Here is a 19,674-nt window from a genome sequence, read left to right as displayed (position 1 = left end):
TTTATTGATTTGTTTTTTTATAAAGCTTAGAAAATCAATGGTATGATTGGTTGGTTGATACATCCTATAAACAAAACGAAAACTATAGGTGGTTTGAGTATTGTACATCGATCGATGCATGATGTAAGTTGACTATATAAAACTTGAACATGATCATTTCAAACTAAAGTATAGGTAGGTTATATGCATTTGTTATATTGTAGTTAATATATTTTAAATATTACATAAGTCAAGTGATTCACGTTTTCGTAAAAATAAAATTCAAGTTCATTATTGGACCGTACTCGTACGTAATAAGCTACGTTAAATATGATGTATTTTAAGGTTCATTAAATTTAAATTTGATTAAGAAAAACTCATTAATTTAATTGGAAAAGACAAGCATTAAAATAGGTAGGTTTAGAGATGTGGAGTGTGTATATCTGTTGAATTTATTTTTAAATCTGTAATTAACTCCAGATTTAATAAATACTAAAAACATTAAAATGGTCCACATATAGGATTCATCAAGAACTTGAAAAGGGTAAATATCTTGGGATTAACTTTTGTACATATATAAAAGTTGGTAGGTCCATTTTTAAATTACGAGCAATGGCACATATATAAGAGAAATAAAAAACTTTTTAATCACAACCTTCATGAAGCTACTAGGCAAAGTAGAAATTAAATTTGACGATGACCATATTGACCCATATGTTGATACTTCATGATATGTGTAAACGTGAATTGGGTAAATAATGTACAGAAATAATAAAATAGGGTAAATAATAATTGTAAAGGCGAGTGGAGGGTAAGAAAATCGGGGTAAAAGAGCAGTGGAGAGGAAAATAAGGGGCAGAAATGAAAATATAGAAAATCACATGGGAAGGGGAAGGCACGTGGATTGTGAGTTATCTACGCCACTTTGATCTTACCATGTAATTATGACGTGGAGTGTATATATCTGTTGAATTTATTTTTAAATCTGTAATTTACTCCAGATTTAATAAATACTAAAAACTACTATTCGTTTTGTTTGTAAATTATGCTTATCAGAATTTTATTTAGATTAGATTGAAACAGAACAAATATTTTTTCCCAAAACCTAATTTTATAAGAAGCAGAAAAGTAAGATACGGTTCATTATTTATTTATGGACTTATTAAAAATGAATCAGGTGGTGTGTTGGAGTTGAGACATGGAAATTAAAGGGTAGATTAACGTCAAGTAAAAGATTATTTTTTCAAAAGTATAAGTTAAGCAAACAATGTGGAAATGCTAATTAACAATCCTACCTTGAATTCAGTATAACATATGAAGGCCAATTATATTGCATGCCTCGTTTGTTTATTAGAACCTTTTTTGTAAATGATAAGATGCCGAAAGGAGATGAAAAGATGAAGAAAGGCAAAACAAATTGGAAGATAAAAAAGAGAGGAGAGGCTCTTGTGAATAGGGAAAAGGCAAAAGAGGTGAAAGACAGAAAAAACAAAGGCCATTTCACATTCTTCATTTGCCTTTCTTCCATCACACAAATCATACTCTTAACCTTTCTTTCTTCCAATTTGTATATATTACTAAAGGCTTTTTGATCAAATTGTCATATGGAATTTGCTTTTTATCATTAATGTGGTGGGTATAGAAATCAGTAAACATATTAATGCCATGGCCTAATTTTGTTTTCTTACTAGCCAAAAAAAAAAAAAATTTTGGGCCAAGCTTGTAATTATTTATTTCTATTTTCCTTGCACTGATCATAAATTTAGATTTTCCAAAGCCAAACAGTTGCAAATTTTGTTGTGCTGCTTTGTTTTCTTTCTCTAAAACCAAAAGGCAGATTCAAAAAGATACTTCAGTGACCTAAAATCTCATGGCCTCATCCCCTTAAGAGAGAATCAATTCCTTAAGGAAGAAAGCTAATTTAGGGCAGTCACAGTCTTTGACAAGTAACTATCAGTTCTGGTCCCTTTCACTGACTCACTGACACTTGCATGACATAACTAAGCATATAGAGCCACTTTCTATATATGGAAACATATAATCATAAAATTACAACAGAGATATGGAAACAAACACAATACCTCTAGAATAAACAAATGCCTAATGTTATAAGCTTAAGCAAACTGATGTATAATTGTTACCACTTCTTGTTGCAACTACATTGGACTTAGACTAAATACATATGGGCCTTAATTGGGCCTTGGCCCAAACCTTTCTAAGAACGAAACGTGTAAGCTTCTTCTTCTGGGTTTGTAAATAGCGGCCGTGCGATTCAGAGAGTGTTGTGTTTGCACAATGTCCGGCGAGGAAGACGCCACCGTGAGGGAGCCACTAGATCTGATTCGTCTGAGTCTCGACGAGAGAATCTATGTCAAGCTCCGCTCTGACCGCGAACTCCGCGGCAAGCTTCACGTGCGTTTTCTCTAGGGTTTTGCGCCTTTTTTGAAAGTTTCGATTTTTTAGCAAAAGCTTTTCGATTTAATGGCGATTAGATGTAATTGGGGGTTCTGGGTTGTAATGCTTTGATGGATTGGGCCTCAGTTCCGACCAAAGTTGGTGACTTTAGGGTTTCCCCGCTTATGTCTGATTTTGCTTTGTGTTTGTTCGGACAGGCGTTTGATCAGCACTTGAACATGATTCTGGGTGATGTTGAAGAAGTTATCACGACAGTAGAAATCGATGACGAGACCTACGAAGAGATTGTCAGGGTACGCTCTTTGTTAACACAAAATAGGATTTGTGTTTGATGAATATTTGATGGGTTAATATCGCTCATGAATCTTAGCTTTTGTTTACACTCATATCTCCTATATGCAAGTTTCAGCTCAATGAGTTTCTGTTTAGACCCTAGTGCATTTAAAGATGCTCTAGTTGAGACGCTTAACAAAAATTGTGTTTCCAGTAGTTAAGTCTCTTTAAGCTTCTTAGTTGCTCTTGCTCAGACTCTCCTCTAGTTGTGCTAGTTTTTTTTTTTTTTGATATGACTAGGATAAGTGGGTTTTGTCTCTCCCCTGTAATATGTTTTGGTGTTGTGTGATTGCAGACGATAAAGCGCAATATCCAGTATCTGTTTGTGAGAGGAGATGGAGTGATATTGGTGTCTCCACCTTTGAGGACAACCTGAGCTTAAAAAAAACTCAAATCTGAAGCCTAACTTAAGGAAAGACTCTTTTAAACAAAAAATCTTTTGTGTCCTCTCTACGAGGAAGGCCTTTGTGACTAGTGGTGTGTATTTTATTCAGTCGTGTGTCGTCTAAAAACTCAGAAAACATCAATGTTGCTTTGATTCCAGAAAAAACTCCTTTGGTTTATCTACTTGGCATCGTGTGATATACTTACAACTCAAATGATCTGTGTTTATACAAAAATACAGGCAAGTTCTAAAGAAGTTCTGCTACAAACAAAATGGAGATAGAAATTGCAATTGAAGTAGAAATGTTTATGAAAAACAACAATTTCGCATGGAAAATATAAAAAAACTAACGAATTAATATCCAGCTTTCAAAAAAAAAAAAAAAAACTAACGAATTAATAATTATTTGCGAATAAAATCTATTAAAAACATCCCTAATTCACATGTTTGATTAATTGTCTTTAACATCTAACATATATATATATATATATTTTTTTTTAATTTATTCAAAAATTTATTCTGTAATTTTGTAATGTCTTCCTATTTTTAGCCGGTAAAAAGTGTTCTCTATATTTTGTTAGAAAATGTTTTTTTTTTTTTGTGCACAATTTAGAAGAAGAAGTCTAAAGCTAAGAAAAGTGGTGGTAGCTCTGTTAGCGTTGCTTTGCTTAATGATGATGAGGAGGATCATGAATCTGATGATGAGGAGGAAGAAGTGTCACCAATCATCTTCTCTGGTAAGAAAAAGAGGAGGTAGGCCCAAAAGTGTCACCAATCATCTTCTCTGCCTCGGTTCAGGTGGAAGAGGAGGTAGGCCCAAAAGAGAATCATGCAGATGAACCAGATACTTTAGGTGAAGTGGGTTCAGGGGTTCAAGTTTGTGTGATCTTGCGATTTTGGTGGTTGACATAATGCATGGGTTAGAGCCACAAGCCATAGAATCTCTAAATCTGTTAAGAATGAGGGACACAGAGTTCATTGTTGCATTGAATAAGGTGAGATAAGAGTTTTGTTCTGTGTTGTTAATTCCCGTGTGGAAAATTAATCCTTTCAACTTCCAGGTGGATAGGCTATATGGATGGAAACCATGCAAGAATGCTCCTATCGTGAAGGCAATGAAACAGCAAACTAAAGATGTTGTAAATGAGTTTAACATGAGGCTCCCTGGGGTGAGTTATACCTCTAGTGTTTCTTACGCATGGCTTGAGCTATCACTTTGTGTACGTCTTATTCAAGTTATGGTGTTTCGTTTGGTATTTCAGATTATAACCCAGTTCAAGGAGCAAGGTCTCAACACTGAGCTATACTACAAGAATAAAGAAATGGGAGAAACTTTCAGTATCGTTCCTACCAGTGGAAGATATGGAGTCAGTTTTGAGCAGGATCGACAAAAGCGGTGAAGGAGTTTACGTACAAGCGTCTACACTAGGGTCATTGGAAGCGTTGCTTGAGTTCTTGAAGTCCCCAGCTGTAAAGATACCTGTAAGCGGTATCGGCATAGGCCCTGATATCATATGAAGGCGGGAGTGATGCTGGAGAGGAAGAAGGAATACGCTACGATTTTGGCTTTTGACGTGAAAGTGACTACAGAGGCTCGTGAGCTTGCTGACGAAATGGGAGTCAAGATCTTGTGCGCTGATATTATTTATCATTTGTTCGATCAGTTCAAGGCATATATTGAGGATATCAAAGATGAGAAGAAGAAGAAGGAATCGGCCGATGAAGCAGTCTTCCCTTGTGTCCTTCAGATTTTACCTAACTGTGTGTTTAATAAGAGAGACCCAATAGTCCTTGGAGTTGATGTCGTCGAGGGTATACTCAAGGTAACTCACACATGTCTGACACACAAGTCCTAGGATTCACACTTTCTTAACATCTGTCTTGTTGGTTTTTTTAGATTGGAACTCCCATCTGCGTCCCTAGCAGAGAGTTCATCGATATTGGCCGCATTGCCTCTATTGAGAACAACCACAAGCCTGTTGGCTATGCAAAGAAGGGCCACAAGGTGGCGATACAGTAGATCCCCTCTCTGCTTTGGATGGAGTTTGAATCACACTCACACAGGTGACATGCCTTGTTATGCCATGTCTGCGTCAATGCAGGATGAACAGATACATCTTCCCTGCTTTAACCGAAGAGCATTAACGGAAGATTTTGAGAGAGGTTAGAGGGAGAGAAAGAGAGAGAGACTAGAGGGTTTTGTTTTTAGGATTTTTTTTTTTTGTTCTTTTTCCCCGAGAATGCTTCATAAACCTCAATGCTAGCAAAGTTGCAGGGAAAGAGGTTGAGTTTTGAGATATACAAAATATCACCCTTTTTGTTAATTGTCTTTTTCTCTGTACTTATCACCATTTTTTAAAATCATAATATCGAGTTTTACTTAAACCAGTGAAAGTATCATATATAGATCACTATAGACGCTGAATTTTGGTTAAAGTTTAGATTCAGTTTTACTTCCAGTTAGTATAACGAATTTTGATTTAAATCCTTTTGTTTACGGCACGAATATTTTTCTTTTTCTTTTGGGGGATGTATAACTAAAAGCAAGAGCTGCTTATACATCAGATTTTATAAATTATATACGACAACAATTGTAAAGTATCTCTCTTTTCTTACTTTATGAATGTTGTCTAGATCACTGATAAGTTATGATGCTAATGAGTGATCGATCTATTGAACTCTGGTCCATTGCTTTACTGTATCTAATATCAACCTTTATACTACTTGTTTTTTTCAAAGGATTTCTGTTTATATATCATCTAAACATTTAACTAATTTAAAAACTTAATGTATATTTTTCTTTAACTGCGCCAAGAAAGAAAAAAACAGCATATGGTATGATCATATTATTTACCTAAAATTAATGTCTAAAATATATGATATGATCCAATACTATTTCATATCTTGTTAGGAGTGGCCACAACTTATATATGACCAAGAGATTAATACTTTTTATATTTAAACTTGTTAAATCATGTCAACCTTTTCTTTTTTTTAACACTGGATAATTATGCTATTACAACTATGAAAAATATTACAGACGATTTTACGGTCGACAATTCTACCTGCCGTATGAGGATTCACGCCACGTCTGACTGCATCACCTGAGCCATCCTATGGGATCTACGTTTGATGGTATTCCTTGCGCCATGCTATGCGTAGAAGCATTAATGAACCTTTGATTAAACCATTGGACAAAAAAGTATTTCCACTGTCAACTGTTTCTACCGGCATCTTTTATAGACAAACCACAACTTATTCTTCCATAAAATCACAAATTCACAATCATAGACTATATTATCAGCAAAACGATTATTATTTCATTAAATTCCATTTTAACATAAACGTTTGCATTATTATTACAGAAACTTCCTATCAAAGTCGCCGGAAATAAAACGAACCGTCATCGTAATAGTTTACAACATACACCGTAAAACAGGTCTCTCAGACACTATGATCATCAAATCTAAGTATTACAATCAAACTAAAACACACTGTCACGTTTCATGATCTTATCAATAGATTATTCACGAGCCATTCAAAGTCCATATAACCCAATAAGCTTAGTTAACCCAAAGGTAACAGCCATAGCTAACCACCCTCCAAACAAAACCCTAGCCGAAGACCTAACCGCAGGTGCCTTCCCTAACGCCGCTCCTAACCACCCAAACCCCACAAGCGCCACCGTAACCGCCGTCACAACCGAAATAATCCTCACTCTATACTCCTTCACAAACGCAGCCGCCAAAAGCGGCACAATCGCACCCACAGAAAACGCAAGCGCAGACGCAGCTGCTGCTTGTAGTGGACTAGGAAGCTTCTCCTTCTCCACTTCACCACTCTCTCTCTCCATCTGAGCTACCTCTATGTCGTACTGAGAGTAAACGGAGACGAACTCTCCTATCGCCATGCTACAAGCTCCGGCCACCATTCCAGCGAATCCCGAGAGAATCATAGCCTTGACGTCATGCTTCACGGCGCCAACTCCCATCATCAACGACGCGGTGGAGACAAGACCGTCGTTGGCTCCCAGCACCGCGGCACGTAGCCATTGAGCGCGTTTGGAGTAGTCAAAGGTTGTTGTTGATTCCTTCTCTATGTCCATGTTACGACCTTGATCCATTTTTTTCAATATTTTTTGGTGTGTTTTGTTTTTGTTTGAGCTAGAGAGTCGTGTAAGTGTGGAGAACACACGCCCAAGCTTATTCTATTTATGGAGGTTTTGGAGTATACTTTTTGCCTTGGTGGAGACAATATGTGGAACATCACCACTAAATGTTTTTTTGTTGCTGGGTACTAATTTATGATATTGGAAAGAAAAATAATGTACTAAACGGCACTAAGTTAGGGTTAATCAGATATAATATTACAATCATGATTATAGAAGAGCGGTAATTCTAGACATGTTTTTTGGGGTTGATGTAGTAATATGACCCCTAACTATGAAAAATACGATAAGCGAATTAGCTGCAGTGGCATACGTTGTGATCATTTATATAAAAAAAAAAATTAGACTATGGAATAACAATTTTTAATATAAATTCGCTCGATTCAAGAAGCTAAGTTGGTCGTCCGCGTACGAGGAGCTAAGTTGGCGTACCGCGCTCGATTCAAGAAGCTAAGTTGGTCGTCCGCGCTCGATTCAAGAAGCTAAGTTGGTCGTCCGCGTACAGAGAAAAAAAGAGATAGCATTATCGTTGAAGAATTTTTTATATACTAAAGCGTAAGTAGACTGACGAATCATAATTTGCCGCATAATAAATATTTACAAATTTAAAAAGAAAATTAATTAGAACAAAAAATAAGCAACCGTTGGTAAAAAAAAAAAGCAATCGTAATTCAGTTCTAAACCCACTACTGACTACACCAACGATGTTCCACCTTATTTATCTATAGATATTGTTTACTTTTTATGTCTATATAAACAAAGAAACTGTCAATCGATCAGAAATAAAATATGAAAAGATACTCTTTTTTACGAGCAGAAGAAGAAGACGAGATCAAAACTTAACCTTCCTTTGACTGAGAGAGATAGATTGGGACTACGAGGTTTGGGTCCTCCTCATGTTATCTCTTTTGAACAGGTAAAGTTTGAATTTCTTCTGTAACAAAATACTAAGTATATCTGCTATCTTCTATAATGCTTCTCTTTGTTATATGTTCGTGTGTTTTTCAATATAATGGTCACTATCCCCTTTTATGCAAATTCTTTTACTGTGTTTTCAAATAAAATGGTTCAAGCGATAAAGATCACATATTCTTTATAACATGCTAATTTTTTATTGTTCATTAGATTTATAATATTAGTTTTTGTAAATGGAGATACTGAATGAATTACTAAATGTAATTAGCCAATGAAAAATATATCATACAAAAAGGCTTCAAACTAATATTTATATCAAACAAGCTAATTAACATTAATGTAAAAATAGTGAAACAAATCTATAACTTCATTTTCTACAGTATATTTGTGGTTAGTTAATGATAAGTGTGTTAACATTCTCTTATATATATCAAAGTTAAATAATACATGTTATTTTAGTTATATATAATTAAAATTTTCTTTTATTTGAAATAAAAAACATTCACATGTACATTCACATGTTTTTACCAAAAAATATATATATTCCAATGCATAGCATGGGCTTAATACTAGTTAAATACAAAGGACAAAACATTTAACTACAAATAAAATGAAATGGAAAGCCATAAAGAAAGGTGATGTGAAAAACACATTCATGAATGTTTTCTCACCATTTTGCATAGTTAAGATAGAAATCCTTAGTGAGGCCAAAAGAGGCAGTTACATAAGAAGCTGTTGTGTCATCTTTATAAGCAAAGGCATGCATGTCTTCTAGGGAAAAAGAAGAACATACTTAAATAAAGGAAAAAAGGAATTTTCAAGTTGATTATTTGCTGTTCGCATCTTTAACCCATTTATGTTGAGCATATTTATTTCATCAACTTTTATCCATTACCTACTGATTTTTAAAAAAATAATATTATCATATATTTTCTTATGGTAGTGGATTAGTACATCAACGAGATGAAACCATCAGCTAAGTATATGTTGGGATAATATATAAGGATCATGAGAGTGTATGCGAATATATAGTAAAGAGAGTCAACATATACAGATTATATAATTTTCTCATTTTTATTATCATACTCATCAAATCAGTTTTTGGGGGTTAAAATTCTTTCTCTTTAGATTCTCATTTGTTTTTGGTAGTTTTGCGTACCCTTGTCTTGATAAAGAAAGGAATCAAAAAGGAGAAAATAAGGGAAGATGAGTATACCTATCACACTGTTTCTATACAGTTTGATTTTAGTAATGTTTGGCCAAAAGTTATCAATAATTGTATATTTTTTAGTAGTGTTTGACCAAAAGTTATTAAAAATTTAAGGGATTTATCAAACTATTATATATTGAATAGAAATGGTTTATTCTGGGAGTTTTTTAGAAGTTTCAGAGTTGGAAACTAATGTATTTCAATTCAACCAAAATATACAAGAAATACAGTTAATTTGCTTTTGTTTTTGTTTTAACAAGTTACAATAGAAGCTTTAAGAAACTAACAAAGAAAAATTGAGAGAATAACACCATTACGTATAGAACTAGCTAGCCCTTCTTCTTTTTTTGAAACACATACATATATTAAAACTTCAATAAAGTTAGGTGATACAATTAAAGGCTCTCTCATCTGCCAAATTTTGTGTTGCTAAACCATCAGCCTCACTATTTCTCACTCTGGAGATCAGGCGAAAGGAGATGGTTTCAAAAAAAAATCAGCTGAACTAGCTAGCCCTTACTAGTGAAAATCCATATTAAATCGAACGATGATATCGAATATAAAACAGTAAATCAAACTATTAAATAATCAAATACGAATCAGATGTTTATTCACGATACCAATTCTTAGATCCCCTGAAGATTACAATGAGCAATTATATCCGTTTGAAAGTGAAAACCCCTATTAACAAATAGATAGTGAACATATGTAAGTAGGGTTTCGTTATATATAAAGCAATAAAAGAAATGGATTGGTGAATTGGAAAGCATTGCGAAGATTAGAGTGAGATAAAATAGTGGAAAGAGGTTGATCAATAAAGAAAAGACGAAGAGTGTGGTTTCCACACGAAGAGCACCATCCTTCACCATCATCACCCACGCATCACAACACTTGTACATACACCACCACTCGATTCATCTCATTTTAATGTAGTCCCTAACTAATTTATAATTATATTATTAATTTAAAATTATATATATATATATATATACACTATATATATCTATTAGAGTATGTATAGTTGGTTTGTGGTTTGGTTAGTTAGAACCGGTATAAACCAGATAGCTTATGATGTATATAAACACTTGTATCTTCTTCATTTACGATTAACAGAAACATTATTCATTTTCTTATCTTGAGTTCATCTTCTTCTCCCTCACGAAAGTGTGAGCTCTGATCATTTCTGTTCAACTTCAATTGCTCTAATAATATCGCGCAATGAACATGTATACGTACTCGCCTACGTACATATAATCACGTTGTCACAACGACTGACATTGCTAAATAACTCGAATGTCCGTGGAGCACCGTAGATATATGAGATCCTATACATTTTTTTCATACGAAGCATTTTTTTTTTGTATATATATAAAAACTTTATTTTCTATTGAGTAATAACTTGTTGTACACACATTTTACAGAATTGTTTTAGGCAAAAAAATGATGAAAGAACAAAACAGAACATGATAAGTAACAGGAGAACATAGCGATAGCAAACAATCTCAAATAGTCATGACTCATGAGTTCGTACGGGTTGACACTGATCTACTTTTTTTTTTTTTCATTCATGTTTCTTCTTCCCAAAAGTACCTTTACAACAAGGCTGAAAATGTAAAAAGAAGAAAATGAAAGATGATACAAGATTTAGTGAAAGAAAAAATCCATGTGAAAATATTATATAAAATGCATGCTGGTTTATATATATCAAATTGTTACAGTTAAAATGTATATAAATTGACAGAATGACGAATTTTGTATTTCTCACAAATAAAGTAGGGTTGTTATTAATAAAGAAAAACGAGTGAATATCTATAGATTATCAGGAAAACAGTTTTACAATGAATTTATAGCGTAGCTTTTAATTAAAAAATATATATCAAAGCGAGTACATATTCTCATACTTGTGTTTTATAATCATGATTTTATGAAATTATGTTTCCGTAATTATAAATATTAACTATATTTTTCTTTTGCAAATTTATTAAAATTAACTATATTGTTACCGTAATTAACTATATTGCAAATTTCTTTTTAAAAATCAATTTATCCATTCATTTAGTAGCCATGGAAGCTGTGTGTGTGTTAGTATACCATCTGATTGAGAAAAAGTTTTAACTTTATTTTTCTTTCCAAATTATAACCAAATAATAGGAAGAAGAATTCGATATGGAACAACCTGTAGTGGAGGTTCAAGATTTGACGGTTCATGCTTTCCATTTCAAGGCTTTCAGAAAAAAAAAAACTAATGTACCGAATACGTGTCTCGTTTTGTCTTCCAATATAACGAAAAAGAAAAATATTCTCTTATCTTTTGCATATTATTCAAATAAAATCAAATAAGAGAAGGAAGAAAAACCCTAACTAAAAGAAAAAAGTTTCACAAAATAAAATTCCGGCAGAAAACGATTTATTTATATTTACTTCTGGAGGCCCAACATGATTAGAAGATTGAAAACAAGTTACACACCAAGTTCAGCACGCCTCTGATTTCTTTCGTTTGAGCCGAGACGTTATGAACTGTTTTTATGGGCCAATAAATCAGATAGAAACTGAAATGGAATGGGTTTCAATACACATACATATATTTATAGGCTCATTTTTTCCAATTGGAAGATGTAAACTATTCATTTACTGAAGATTGTTTTTATGTTAATTTGATGAGTTTTGTTCAACAAGTGCCACAATACGTTTTATCCCCTGTTGGGGAACGCGCTAGGCGCGCTAGTCGGACGGTCGGGTTGGACCTAGCGCCTAAAGAAAAAATCGGAGATTAATTGAAAATTATGCGGAGCGGAATTTTTAGATGGTTTACTATGTTATAAAACATGTTAATCTTTAATTATGTATAACATTAATACATTTTCATGTTTAAGATTGTATAAAACACACAAATAAAATATATAAACTTAATATAGTGTCATTTTCATCAAAATTCTGAATATAAATGATATTTATAAAATTTTAGATCAAATAAACAAATAAAAATATTATTTAAAATAAAAAAAATAGATTAGGCGGCTAGGCGGTCTAGGCGGAAAAAAATCAAACCGATTTGGCATAAATCGGGACAGAAGAGTGACGCATATCGCCTAAACGGCTAGGCGGCAGATTTTTAGAACAGGGGTTTTATCTAATTGTATTGAATCAAGATGTTCTCATTTGGCTAGGGGTTTTATCTAATTGTATTGAATCAAGATGTTCTCATTTGGCTAGGGGTTTTATCTAATTGTATTGAATCAAGATGTTCTCATTTGGCTAGACACTGACCTGAGACTAGACCAATACCTCGTTAGCTCATACACGTACGAAAATCAGGATTTATAGAAATCAGATACAAAAAACATTCTTTTTTTTTTAAACACAAAACATTCAAAATATATTTTATATTACCATGTTCTGCTACTTAGAATCTTAGATATTTTAACCAAACAGTGAAACAGAAACAGTGGCTTAGATCTAGATCGGTTTATGTAGAAAAGAATTATGTTTGATTGGTGTATGTCTGGAGACTGGAATGACAAATGTTTTTTTTTCAAAGTTAATTTTCTTTTGAAATCATTTTCATGTTTAACGTTATCACACAAGACTGCTATACTATGTATTTTATATGTAAGTTTTCAAAAAAAAAACAACAGATAAAAGAAAATGCCTCAGTATTTAGCTGTACACCAGCACAATTTCCAATAGATCATAAACAGATATTCAGATCTACATCCATTATAGTAATGTAATTAATTAGTGGATGCAGACTTGGCCCAAGTCCATCTAATAAGTACGAATTTATAAGATTATCATCGCTGATTGATTAGCTGCTAACTTGTACTATTACGTAATGTAAATATTTCGAAGATGTAAACTGGGGTTGCTCAACCACCCAAATCTTTGTTGTTCATTAACACAAAATTCAAATTTAAATATACGCTTTGTAAAAAAATACCATATCAGAACTGATATCCAGACGTACACCAATTAGAATAATGGAGTTATTGGAGGCAGACTATAACTATTATAACGTAAATATTTTAAGATGTATAGTAATCTCTCTAAGCACCAGTGAATAGCGATTACCTTTAATACACTTTACAACTTATGAACACCAGTGTAAGATATAATTATGGATATAAACTAAAAATATCGCAACATGTGTGCATGAATAGTAGAATGGAAAATAGTTCACAAGGCAAATGGTCACTGAACACGATCAAGATCATGACAATCTTGTGAAGAGATTCGAATTCTAGTTCATAATTAATAAAATATAAATTAGTAGTTCTTCAGAAGTCAGTGTCCACTAGATTTGAATCTATGCATGCTCACCTACCATTCTCCATATTTTTCCCCGTTTCCTCACATTTTTCACAATTTAAACCTTTTTAAGCAATTCCACCTAACAAATTTAGTAATTTGTGTAACTTAATAATTTCAGCCTATTCAACCAAATAATAATGCCAATTCAGCTTATTACATTATTAAAAAAATATTTTTAAATTCAGCTTATTACATGTTTAACAAAAACTATTCAGCCAAAAGTTATGACCATTATTTTGGTAAAAAAAACTAATGACCATTGATAGCTCCTTGCTTATGTTTCTGCGTGTTTAATGTGGTTGCTTGCTTTGAGGAATATATTTTTTTAATGGACAGTCCCACAGTCACTCGGCGCCTGGTGTTTTGTTTGGAACGTCCTCGATCAGGGACGGGTCCAACAATTTACTACATTCATTATAAAAAAAAATCATATAAATTAAAGGTATTCACATAAAATCTATATTAATTATTGAAGAAAACCAAAAAAAATAGTGCGGACCACATGCCACACGTGAACTTCACCTGCGTCTGCCCCAGTCCTCGATAATGTGATTGGCAACTATTTTAGGCTAATATTCAAAATAACTCAGTTTCAAAAAAAGAATATTCAAAATAACTACTCTTCGGCCATCCATAGTGGACCGTCAAGCAAATAAAACAAGATAAATAATGCTTAATATTTTATGCATAAGAAGATCATCCCCTCCTCCTTTACTTATTTTATGTTAGTTTTACATCAAAATAATTACAATTAAATAATCATAGACATCGATGAGGTTTAATCAATTATTCGCCTATAAAAGGAACCACAAGATGCATCTAGAGAAAACATATCCTCTTCTCTTTTTTTTCATCTAAGAACATTAGCTTCACCGAGGAGAAAGAAAAATCAATAATGGGACACCTTTTAGACCCTAAAAACATGAATGAGATTAACGGAGATGATGAGACCGAGCTTGGTTTGAGGGCAGTGAGGCTAGCCAATTACATTACCTTCCCCATGGTTTTCAAAGCCGCCATTGAGCTCGGTGTCATCGACGCTCTCTACTTAGCTGCTCGTGATGACGTCAATGGATCTGGATCGTTCCTCAAACCGTCTGAGATAGCTACTCGGCTTCCCACACCGCCTAGTAACCCTGAAGCACCGGTTTTGCTGGACCGTATGCTTCGTTTACTCGCCAGTTACTCGATGGTCAAGTGTCAGATAGTAGACGGCGAGAGGGTGTACAAAGCTGAGCCCATTTGTAAGTATTTCTTGAGATACAATATTGAAGAAATGGGGACACTTGCTTCTCAGTTCATTCTTGAACTTGATAGTGTCTTCCTCAACACATGGTAATAATTACTTTCTTGATTTATTTACAGTTTCTGTATTCTCTTTTTATTTCATAATCTAAGTTGTTGAATTTTTTTTCTTCTAAATATAAGTTATTTTCACATTTTTATGCAATTTTTTATTTATTGGTTATTGTACGACCAACCAAATTATGCTGTTTTTATTTTATTAAAATATATCTAGTTTATATCTTAAATTAAAATTTTAAAGTGTAATAACTTTATTACATGTAAAATCATTTACGTTATGAAGCATAGGGAGTATAATTTACAAAAAATGGTTTATTCTTTTACAAACTTTTTCAGGGCACAGTTGAAAGATGTGGTGCTAGAGGGAGGAGATGCATTTGCTCGTGCCAATGGTGGGTTGAAGCTCTTTGATTACATGGGCACAGATGAAAGACTAAGCAAACTCTTTAACCGGACTGGATTCAGCGTTGGAGTTATGCAGAAGTTTCTTGAAGTTTATAAAGGTTTCGAAGGAATCAATGTGTTGGTTGATGTAGGAGGAGGAGTTGGAAACACACTAGGTTTTGTTACTTCAAAGTATCCAAACATTAAGGGTATTAATTTTGATCTAACTTGTGCTTTGGCACAAGCACCTTCTTATCCTAATGTGGAACATGTGGCTGGAGATATGTTTGTAGAAATCCCAAGAGGAGATGCTATCATCTTGAAAGTAAGACACAGCCACAAACACTTACTCTTGTCTAATATATTAATACTTCTCAAGTTTTTTTATCCTTTATACTTACTTCATATGTTACTCCTGTCTAGTGTGCTAATACTTCTTAAGGTGTTTTATTATTTATACTTGCTTCATATATTAATCTTGTCTAATATGTTAATACTTCTCAGGTGTTTTTTTTTTCTTTATTCTTACTTCATATGTTACTCTTGTCTAATATGTTAATACTTCTCAGGTGTTTTATTCTTTATATTTACTTACTTCATATGTTTTCCAGCGTATGCTTCATGATTGGAATGATGAAGACTGTGCAAAGATTCTCAAGAACTGCTGGAAGGCATTACCGGAGAATGGGAAAGTGATAATCATGGAGCTAGTTATTCCAGATGAGGCAGAGAGTAAAGATGTGCAGGCCAACATTGCATTTGATATGGATTTGTTGATGCTCACACAACTCTCTGGAGGAAAAGAGAGAACAAAAGCTGAGTATGAAGCTATGGCTGCTAATTCAGGTTTTGCAAGTTGCAAATTTGTGTGCCCTGCATATCATTTATGGGTCATTGAGTTCTCTAAATAGGCTTAAAGGTTGTTAAGCTGTTTCCTCTCTTGTGTTCTAAATAGAGGCTGTAATGTCTCATGGTAATAAAAGTTTTATGGATCTTGAGTTCACATTTCAATTGAATTTTTGAATAAATGAAAAAGATGATATTGCATGTGTTTTGGTAAGACCTTGTAACATCTAATAACTATATAAATGACATAAACAATGTTGATCTTCCTTGTTCCTCACGCTTCTCTTCTTCACCTAAAAAACAAGAAGAACCCTAAACCTAAAGCCCCCTAAGGAGTAATCTCATTTTTTTTTGGATTGGATCAATTGAATAATGAAAACAATGATTGACATAAGCAGAGTAGATCCAGCAACACATGGAAAACATAACTTTTTTTCTTTTCTTCTTTTTTGGTTTACTATCTTTCTCTTCGGTTTCTTCTCTATCTTCTTCATGATCCCTTGTTTTTTCTTCCTCCATTATCTCTTCTTCTTCCTCTTCCATCTTCGGCTCTTCTGCTTCTTCATCAGGTTTTTTCTCCTCTTTGATTTCTTCTTCTGGCTCTGTTTTTTCCTCTGTTTTCTCTGTTTCTGGCTCTGTTTTCTCTGCTTCTTCCACTTCCACTTCCTCAATCTTCAACCCGTTATCCCCTTAACTTTCTTGGGAAATGTAACTGTCAAAGTCCCGTCTTCTTCATCAAACCTAGCTTTGATCTTGTCAAGATTGACTATATCTGGAATCCGAAACACTTTCTTGAACTCCTTAATCTCACTTTCCTTTCTCCACTTCACCCACTTGACCAAAACCATTTCTTCAACTTCTTTCCTTCCTCTTATAGTAATCATATCCCCTTCTTTGTTGATCTCAGTGTCAATACCATCCTTCTTGAATCCTGCATTCAGTTTTCAGTTTTAATCTCTCTCAAAAAAATATGCATGAAACTTTCAATATAGATTTATATGATGAAGAAACCTTTTAGGCGAAGAGTGAGGATGAACACATAATCGGTTTCTCTAGAATGCCAGAGCTGACCAAGAGAATCTCTGGAAACCTTGAAATCTGTAGAGGAAGAGACATCGTTGTCTCTTGCCCTAGTGATCTTCAGACCTAATTCAAGCTCCATTTTTTTTAACCTGTGCTGCTTCTTCTTTAGCAGTATCTGTTTTTTTAATTAGGTTATTACATAAGTATCTTTGAAGAGTCCCCACACAAGAATATATTCGTTACTCCCTCTTCAGGAAACTAAAACAGTGATCAATGCATATACCCTTACATTGCACTGCTGTAAGAACACTTTTTATCTACGAGAAGTATATTGCATTGTTTTCTTTTGATTAACCACAGTTTCCGGTCCCCACTTAGTGGGGCCGACTAATCTGTGGGACCCCGGTGTGTCGATCATGTAAATCTCTGGTGGCCAAGCGGAATCGAACTATGGATACCGTATTGGGTTTTTCTCTCAAGTACCTCTAAACCAACCCTGCTTGGTTGTACATTGCATTGTGGTAAAGAGAAGCCAAGACTTTGGTCCTTGAGGTTTGTGTTCTTACCACAAACAATGATCACATTGGTCTACATTAGTTTTTTTCTTTTAAGAAAGAAAAATCCTGAATGTTAAAAAGGTTCATAAAATAATTGATGAAAACAAATTTATAGAGATTTATTGGGATTGGGTTTGGGTTACAGTGAAGAAGTTTGGGAAAAAGAGCTATCCGTGTTTTGTGTTTATGTGGGGCCATAAGGCCCATAACAAATAATAAAATACAATAAATACACCGTGGACTCGACAGTAGTGGATCACCAACTCTTTCTACTACCTTCTGTCACTTTCCTTTCAGACACATTCTTTGGTCAAAACCCAAACAGCAGTTTTCATAAAAGTGTCGACCTTTCTCTGCGATCAGAATCACGAGATCGTTTCAATGGCGGCTACTTCTCTCTCACCATCTACAATCCCATCTCTGAATCGGAAAGACTCGTCCACTGTTTCCGCTTTCACTCCGCGCTCTATCTCCGCCGTCAAATTCCAGTTCCCACTTCGCCGGATTCGAACCGGAGACTTAAACCTCTCCTCGCTATCTTCATCAACTCGATCCACTCCCCGCGCTGTAAACTACCTTCTTGTGTTTCTTAACCTTGTTAAAAACAGTTTAGGTTCTGTCTGAAAAAAACTAAACTTAGATTTAATACATGAACTAGTCTATCTACGCACGTGTCAAGGGTTAGTCTATAAGGCTTTGGATGTGCTTAAAGTGTCTTCCTTTATGGCTTTATCTACTCCCCGGTTTAGCTTTGAGCTTACTGACGAACCAATGTCGTGTTTATTACTATACAGATTGAAGCAAAGAAGCAGACGTACGACTCGTTCGATGACCTCCTTGTGAACTCTGACAAGCCTGTTCTTGTCGACTTCTACGCGACCTGGTGAGTTTTGTTTTCTCTGACTAGTGTTGGTTGTGGTTTTGGGATGCAATGTAGCCTGTTTATTGTGTGGCAGGTGTGGTCCCTGTCAGTTCATGGTTCCGATTCTGAGCGAAGTGAGTGCAACATTGAAAGACAAGATCCAGGTGGTGAAGATTGATACCGAGAAGTACCCGAGTATTGCTAATAAATACAAGATCGAGGCGCTTCCTACGTTTATCCTGTTCAAAGATGGGGAGCCTTGTGACCGATTTGTATGATGAGTTTCCTTCACTTCTTAAATGCCTTTTGTTTTTTTTTTTTCACTTAGAGCTCACTAAGAAGCTTATGGCTTTTCAGGAGGGTGCTTTGGCGGCGAAACAACTTGTCCAACGGATTGAAGATTCTCTTGAAGTGAAGACTTAGTTAAGGGATCATGATCTCTTTTGATTGTTGGTATGTTTTTTTGTTTCTACTGTCCCTGACTTGAGCAGGGCTTAGGGGTTAGCCATGTTTTCGTCTAGTAGTTCATCGATTTGACAAAGGATAAAAGATTGTCTGGATTTGAGAAGAAATGAAAATTTTATGTATGCCAGATTTGCAAAACCTTGTTGTGAGTAAACGTATCTTTTATTCTCAAGCAATAGTAACAGAGGAGCTATATCTCAGCGTCCCTCTTCAAGTCTTTATAAGTCTCACCGTTAACAACATGATCGGCTCTCCAGAGCAGTGTTGGAGCCGCATCAGTGAGGCCCAGCGGCAACCTGTTTCTTCACCAAGCCTGAGATGTTACACAAGGCTTATGGAAGGAGAAGGTGCACCCATGGTTGGTTTCATGAGAGGTCGAGCTGTCACCGTGGAAGAAGCCACCATGAACATGAGTGTCACAGTTAATGTAACCATGAAACTGGGATCGGTAGCCATTTTCTTTGAAGATTGATAGGTTCGAAAGGAGAAAAGACCAGGAAGCTAGTGTGGTTGTGAATT

At 34.6% G+C, this 19,674-nt stretch overlaps 6 protein-coding genes across 7 annotated transcripts; 4 read left to right on the top strand and 2 right to left on the bottom strand.

The window, feature by feature from the left end:
• The first annotated feature begins 2,142 nt into the window (after positions 1-2,142).
• On the top strand, positions 2,143-3,294 carry LOC106298682 (sm-like protein LSM3B). Of its 2 annotated transcripts, XM_013734824.1 has the most exons (4): positions 2,143-2,391; positions 2,592-2,687; positions 3,023-3,139; positions 3,185-3,294. In XM_013734824.1, the coding sequence occupies exons 1-3, from the start codon at positions 2,275-2,277 to the stop codon at positions 3,101-3,103; spliced, it is 294 nt and encodes a 97-aa protein (XP_013590278.1). In that variant the 5' UTR covers positions 2,143-2,274; the 3' UTR covers positions 3,104-3,139; positions 3,185-3,294. The 2 variants fall into 2 exon arrangements, with proteins under 2 accessions (XP_013590278.1, XP_013590277.1); XM_013734823.1 differs by having other exon boundaries at positions 3,023-3,294.
• Positions 3,295-3,384: 90 nt separating this feature from the next.
• On the top strand, positions 3,385-5,132 carry LOC106298168 (eukaryotic translation initiation factor 5B-like). The gene is given in 8 exon segments (XM_013734247.1): positions 3,385-3,408; positions 3,726-3,865; positions 3,981-4,107; positions 4,174-4,281; positions 4,375-4,464; positions 4,466-4,624; positions 4,627-4,935; positions 5,010-5,132. Coding segments are annotated over 8 exon segments (1,080 nt in total).
• A 1,314-nt stretch (positions 5,133-6,446) lies between these two features.
• On the bottom strand, positions 6,447-7,284 carry LOC106298833 (vacuolar iron transporter homolog 2). The gene has a single exon (XM_013734970.1). It carries the CDS (start codon positions 7,233-7,235, stop codon positions 6,651-6,653), a length of 585 nt encoding a protein of 194 aa, XP_013590424.1. The 5' UTR covers positions 7,236-7,284; the 3' UTR covers positions 6,447-6,650.
• Positions 7,285-14,540: 7,256 nt separating this feature from the next.
• LOC106301103 (caffeic acid 3-O-methyltransferase-like) lies at positions 14,541-16,444 on the top strand. The gene is made up of 3 exons (XM_013737424.1): positions 14,541-15,048; positions 15,355-15,727; positions 16,014-16,444. Exons 1-3 carry the CDS (start codon positions 14,609-14,611, stop codon positions 16,311-16,313), a joined length of 1,113 nt encoding a protein of 370 aa, XP_013592878.1. The 5' UTR covers positions 14,541-14,608; the 3' UTR covers positions 16,314-16,444.
• LOC106301104 (troponin T, skeletal muscle) lies at positions 16,434-17,430 on the bottom strand. Its single transcript, XM_013737425.1, is given in 4 exon segments — positions 16,434-16,670; positions 16,672-16,925; positions 16,928-17,179; positions 17,260-17,430. Coding segments are annotated over 4 exon segments (738 nt in total). The 5' UTR covers positions 17,411-17,430; the 3' UTR covers positions 16,434-16,589.
• Positions 17,431-18,091: 661 nt separating this feature from the next.
• On the top strand, positions 18,092-19,331 carry LOC106298754 (thioredoxin Y1, chloroplastic). The gene is made up of 4 exons (XM_013734901.1): positions 18,092-18,395; positions 18,623-18,711; positions 18,785-18,962; positions 19,048-19,331. The coding sequence occupies exons 1-4, from the start codon at positions 18,210-18,212 to the stop codon at positions 19,111-19,113; spliced, it is 519 nt and encodes a 172-aa protein (XP_013590355.1). The 5' UTR covers positions 18,092-18,209; the 3' UTR covers positions 19,114-19,331.
• Positions 19,332-19,674: the final 343 nt, after the last annotated feature.

This window comes from Brassica oleracea, chromosome C6, assembly GCF_000695525.1.
Source record: "Brassica oleracea var. oleracea cultivar TO1000 chromosome C6, BOL, whole genome shotgun sequence".
In the NCBI taxonomy this organism is placed as follows: domain Eukaryota; kingdom Viridiplantae; phylum Streptophyta; class Magnoliopsida; order Brassicales; family Brassicaceae; genus Brassica; species Brassica oleracea.
Note: the sequence above shows the minus strand (reverse complement) of the source record. Positions and strands in the feature narration are given on the sequence as shown.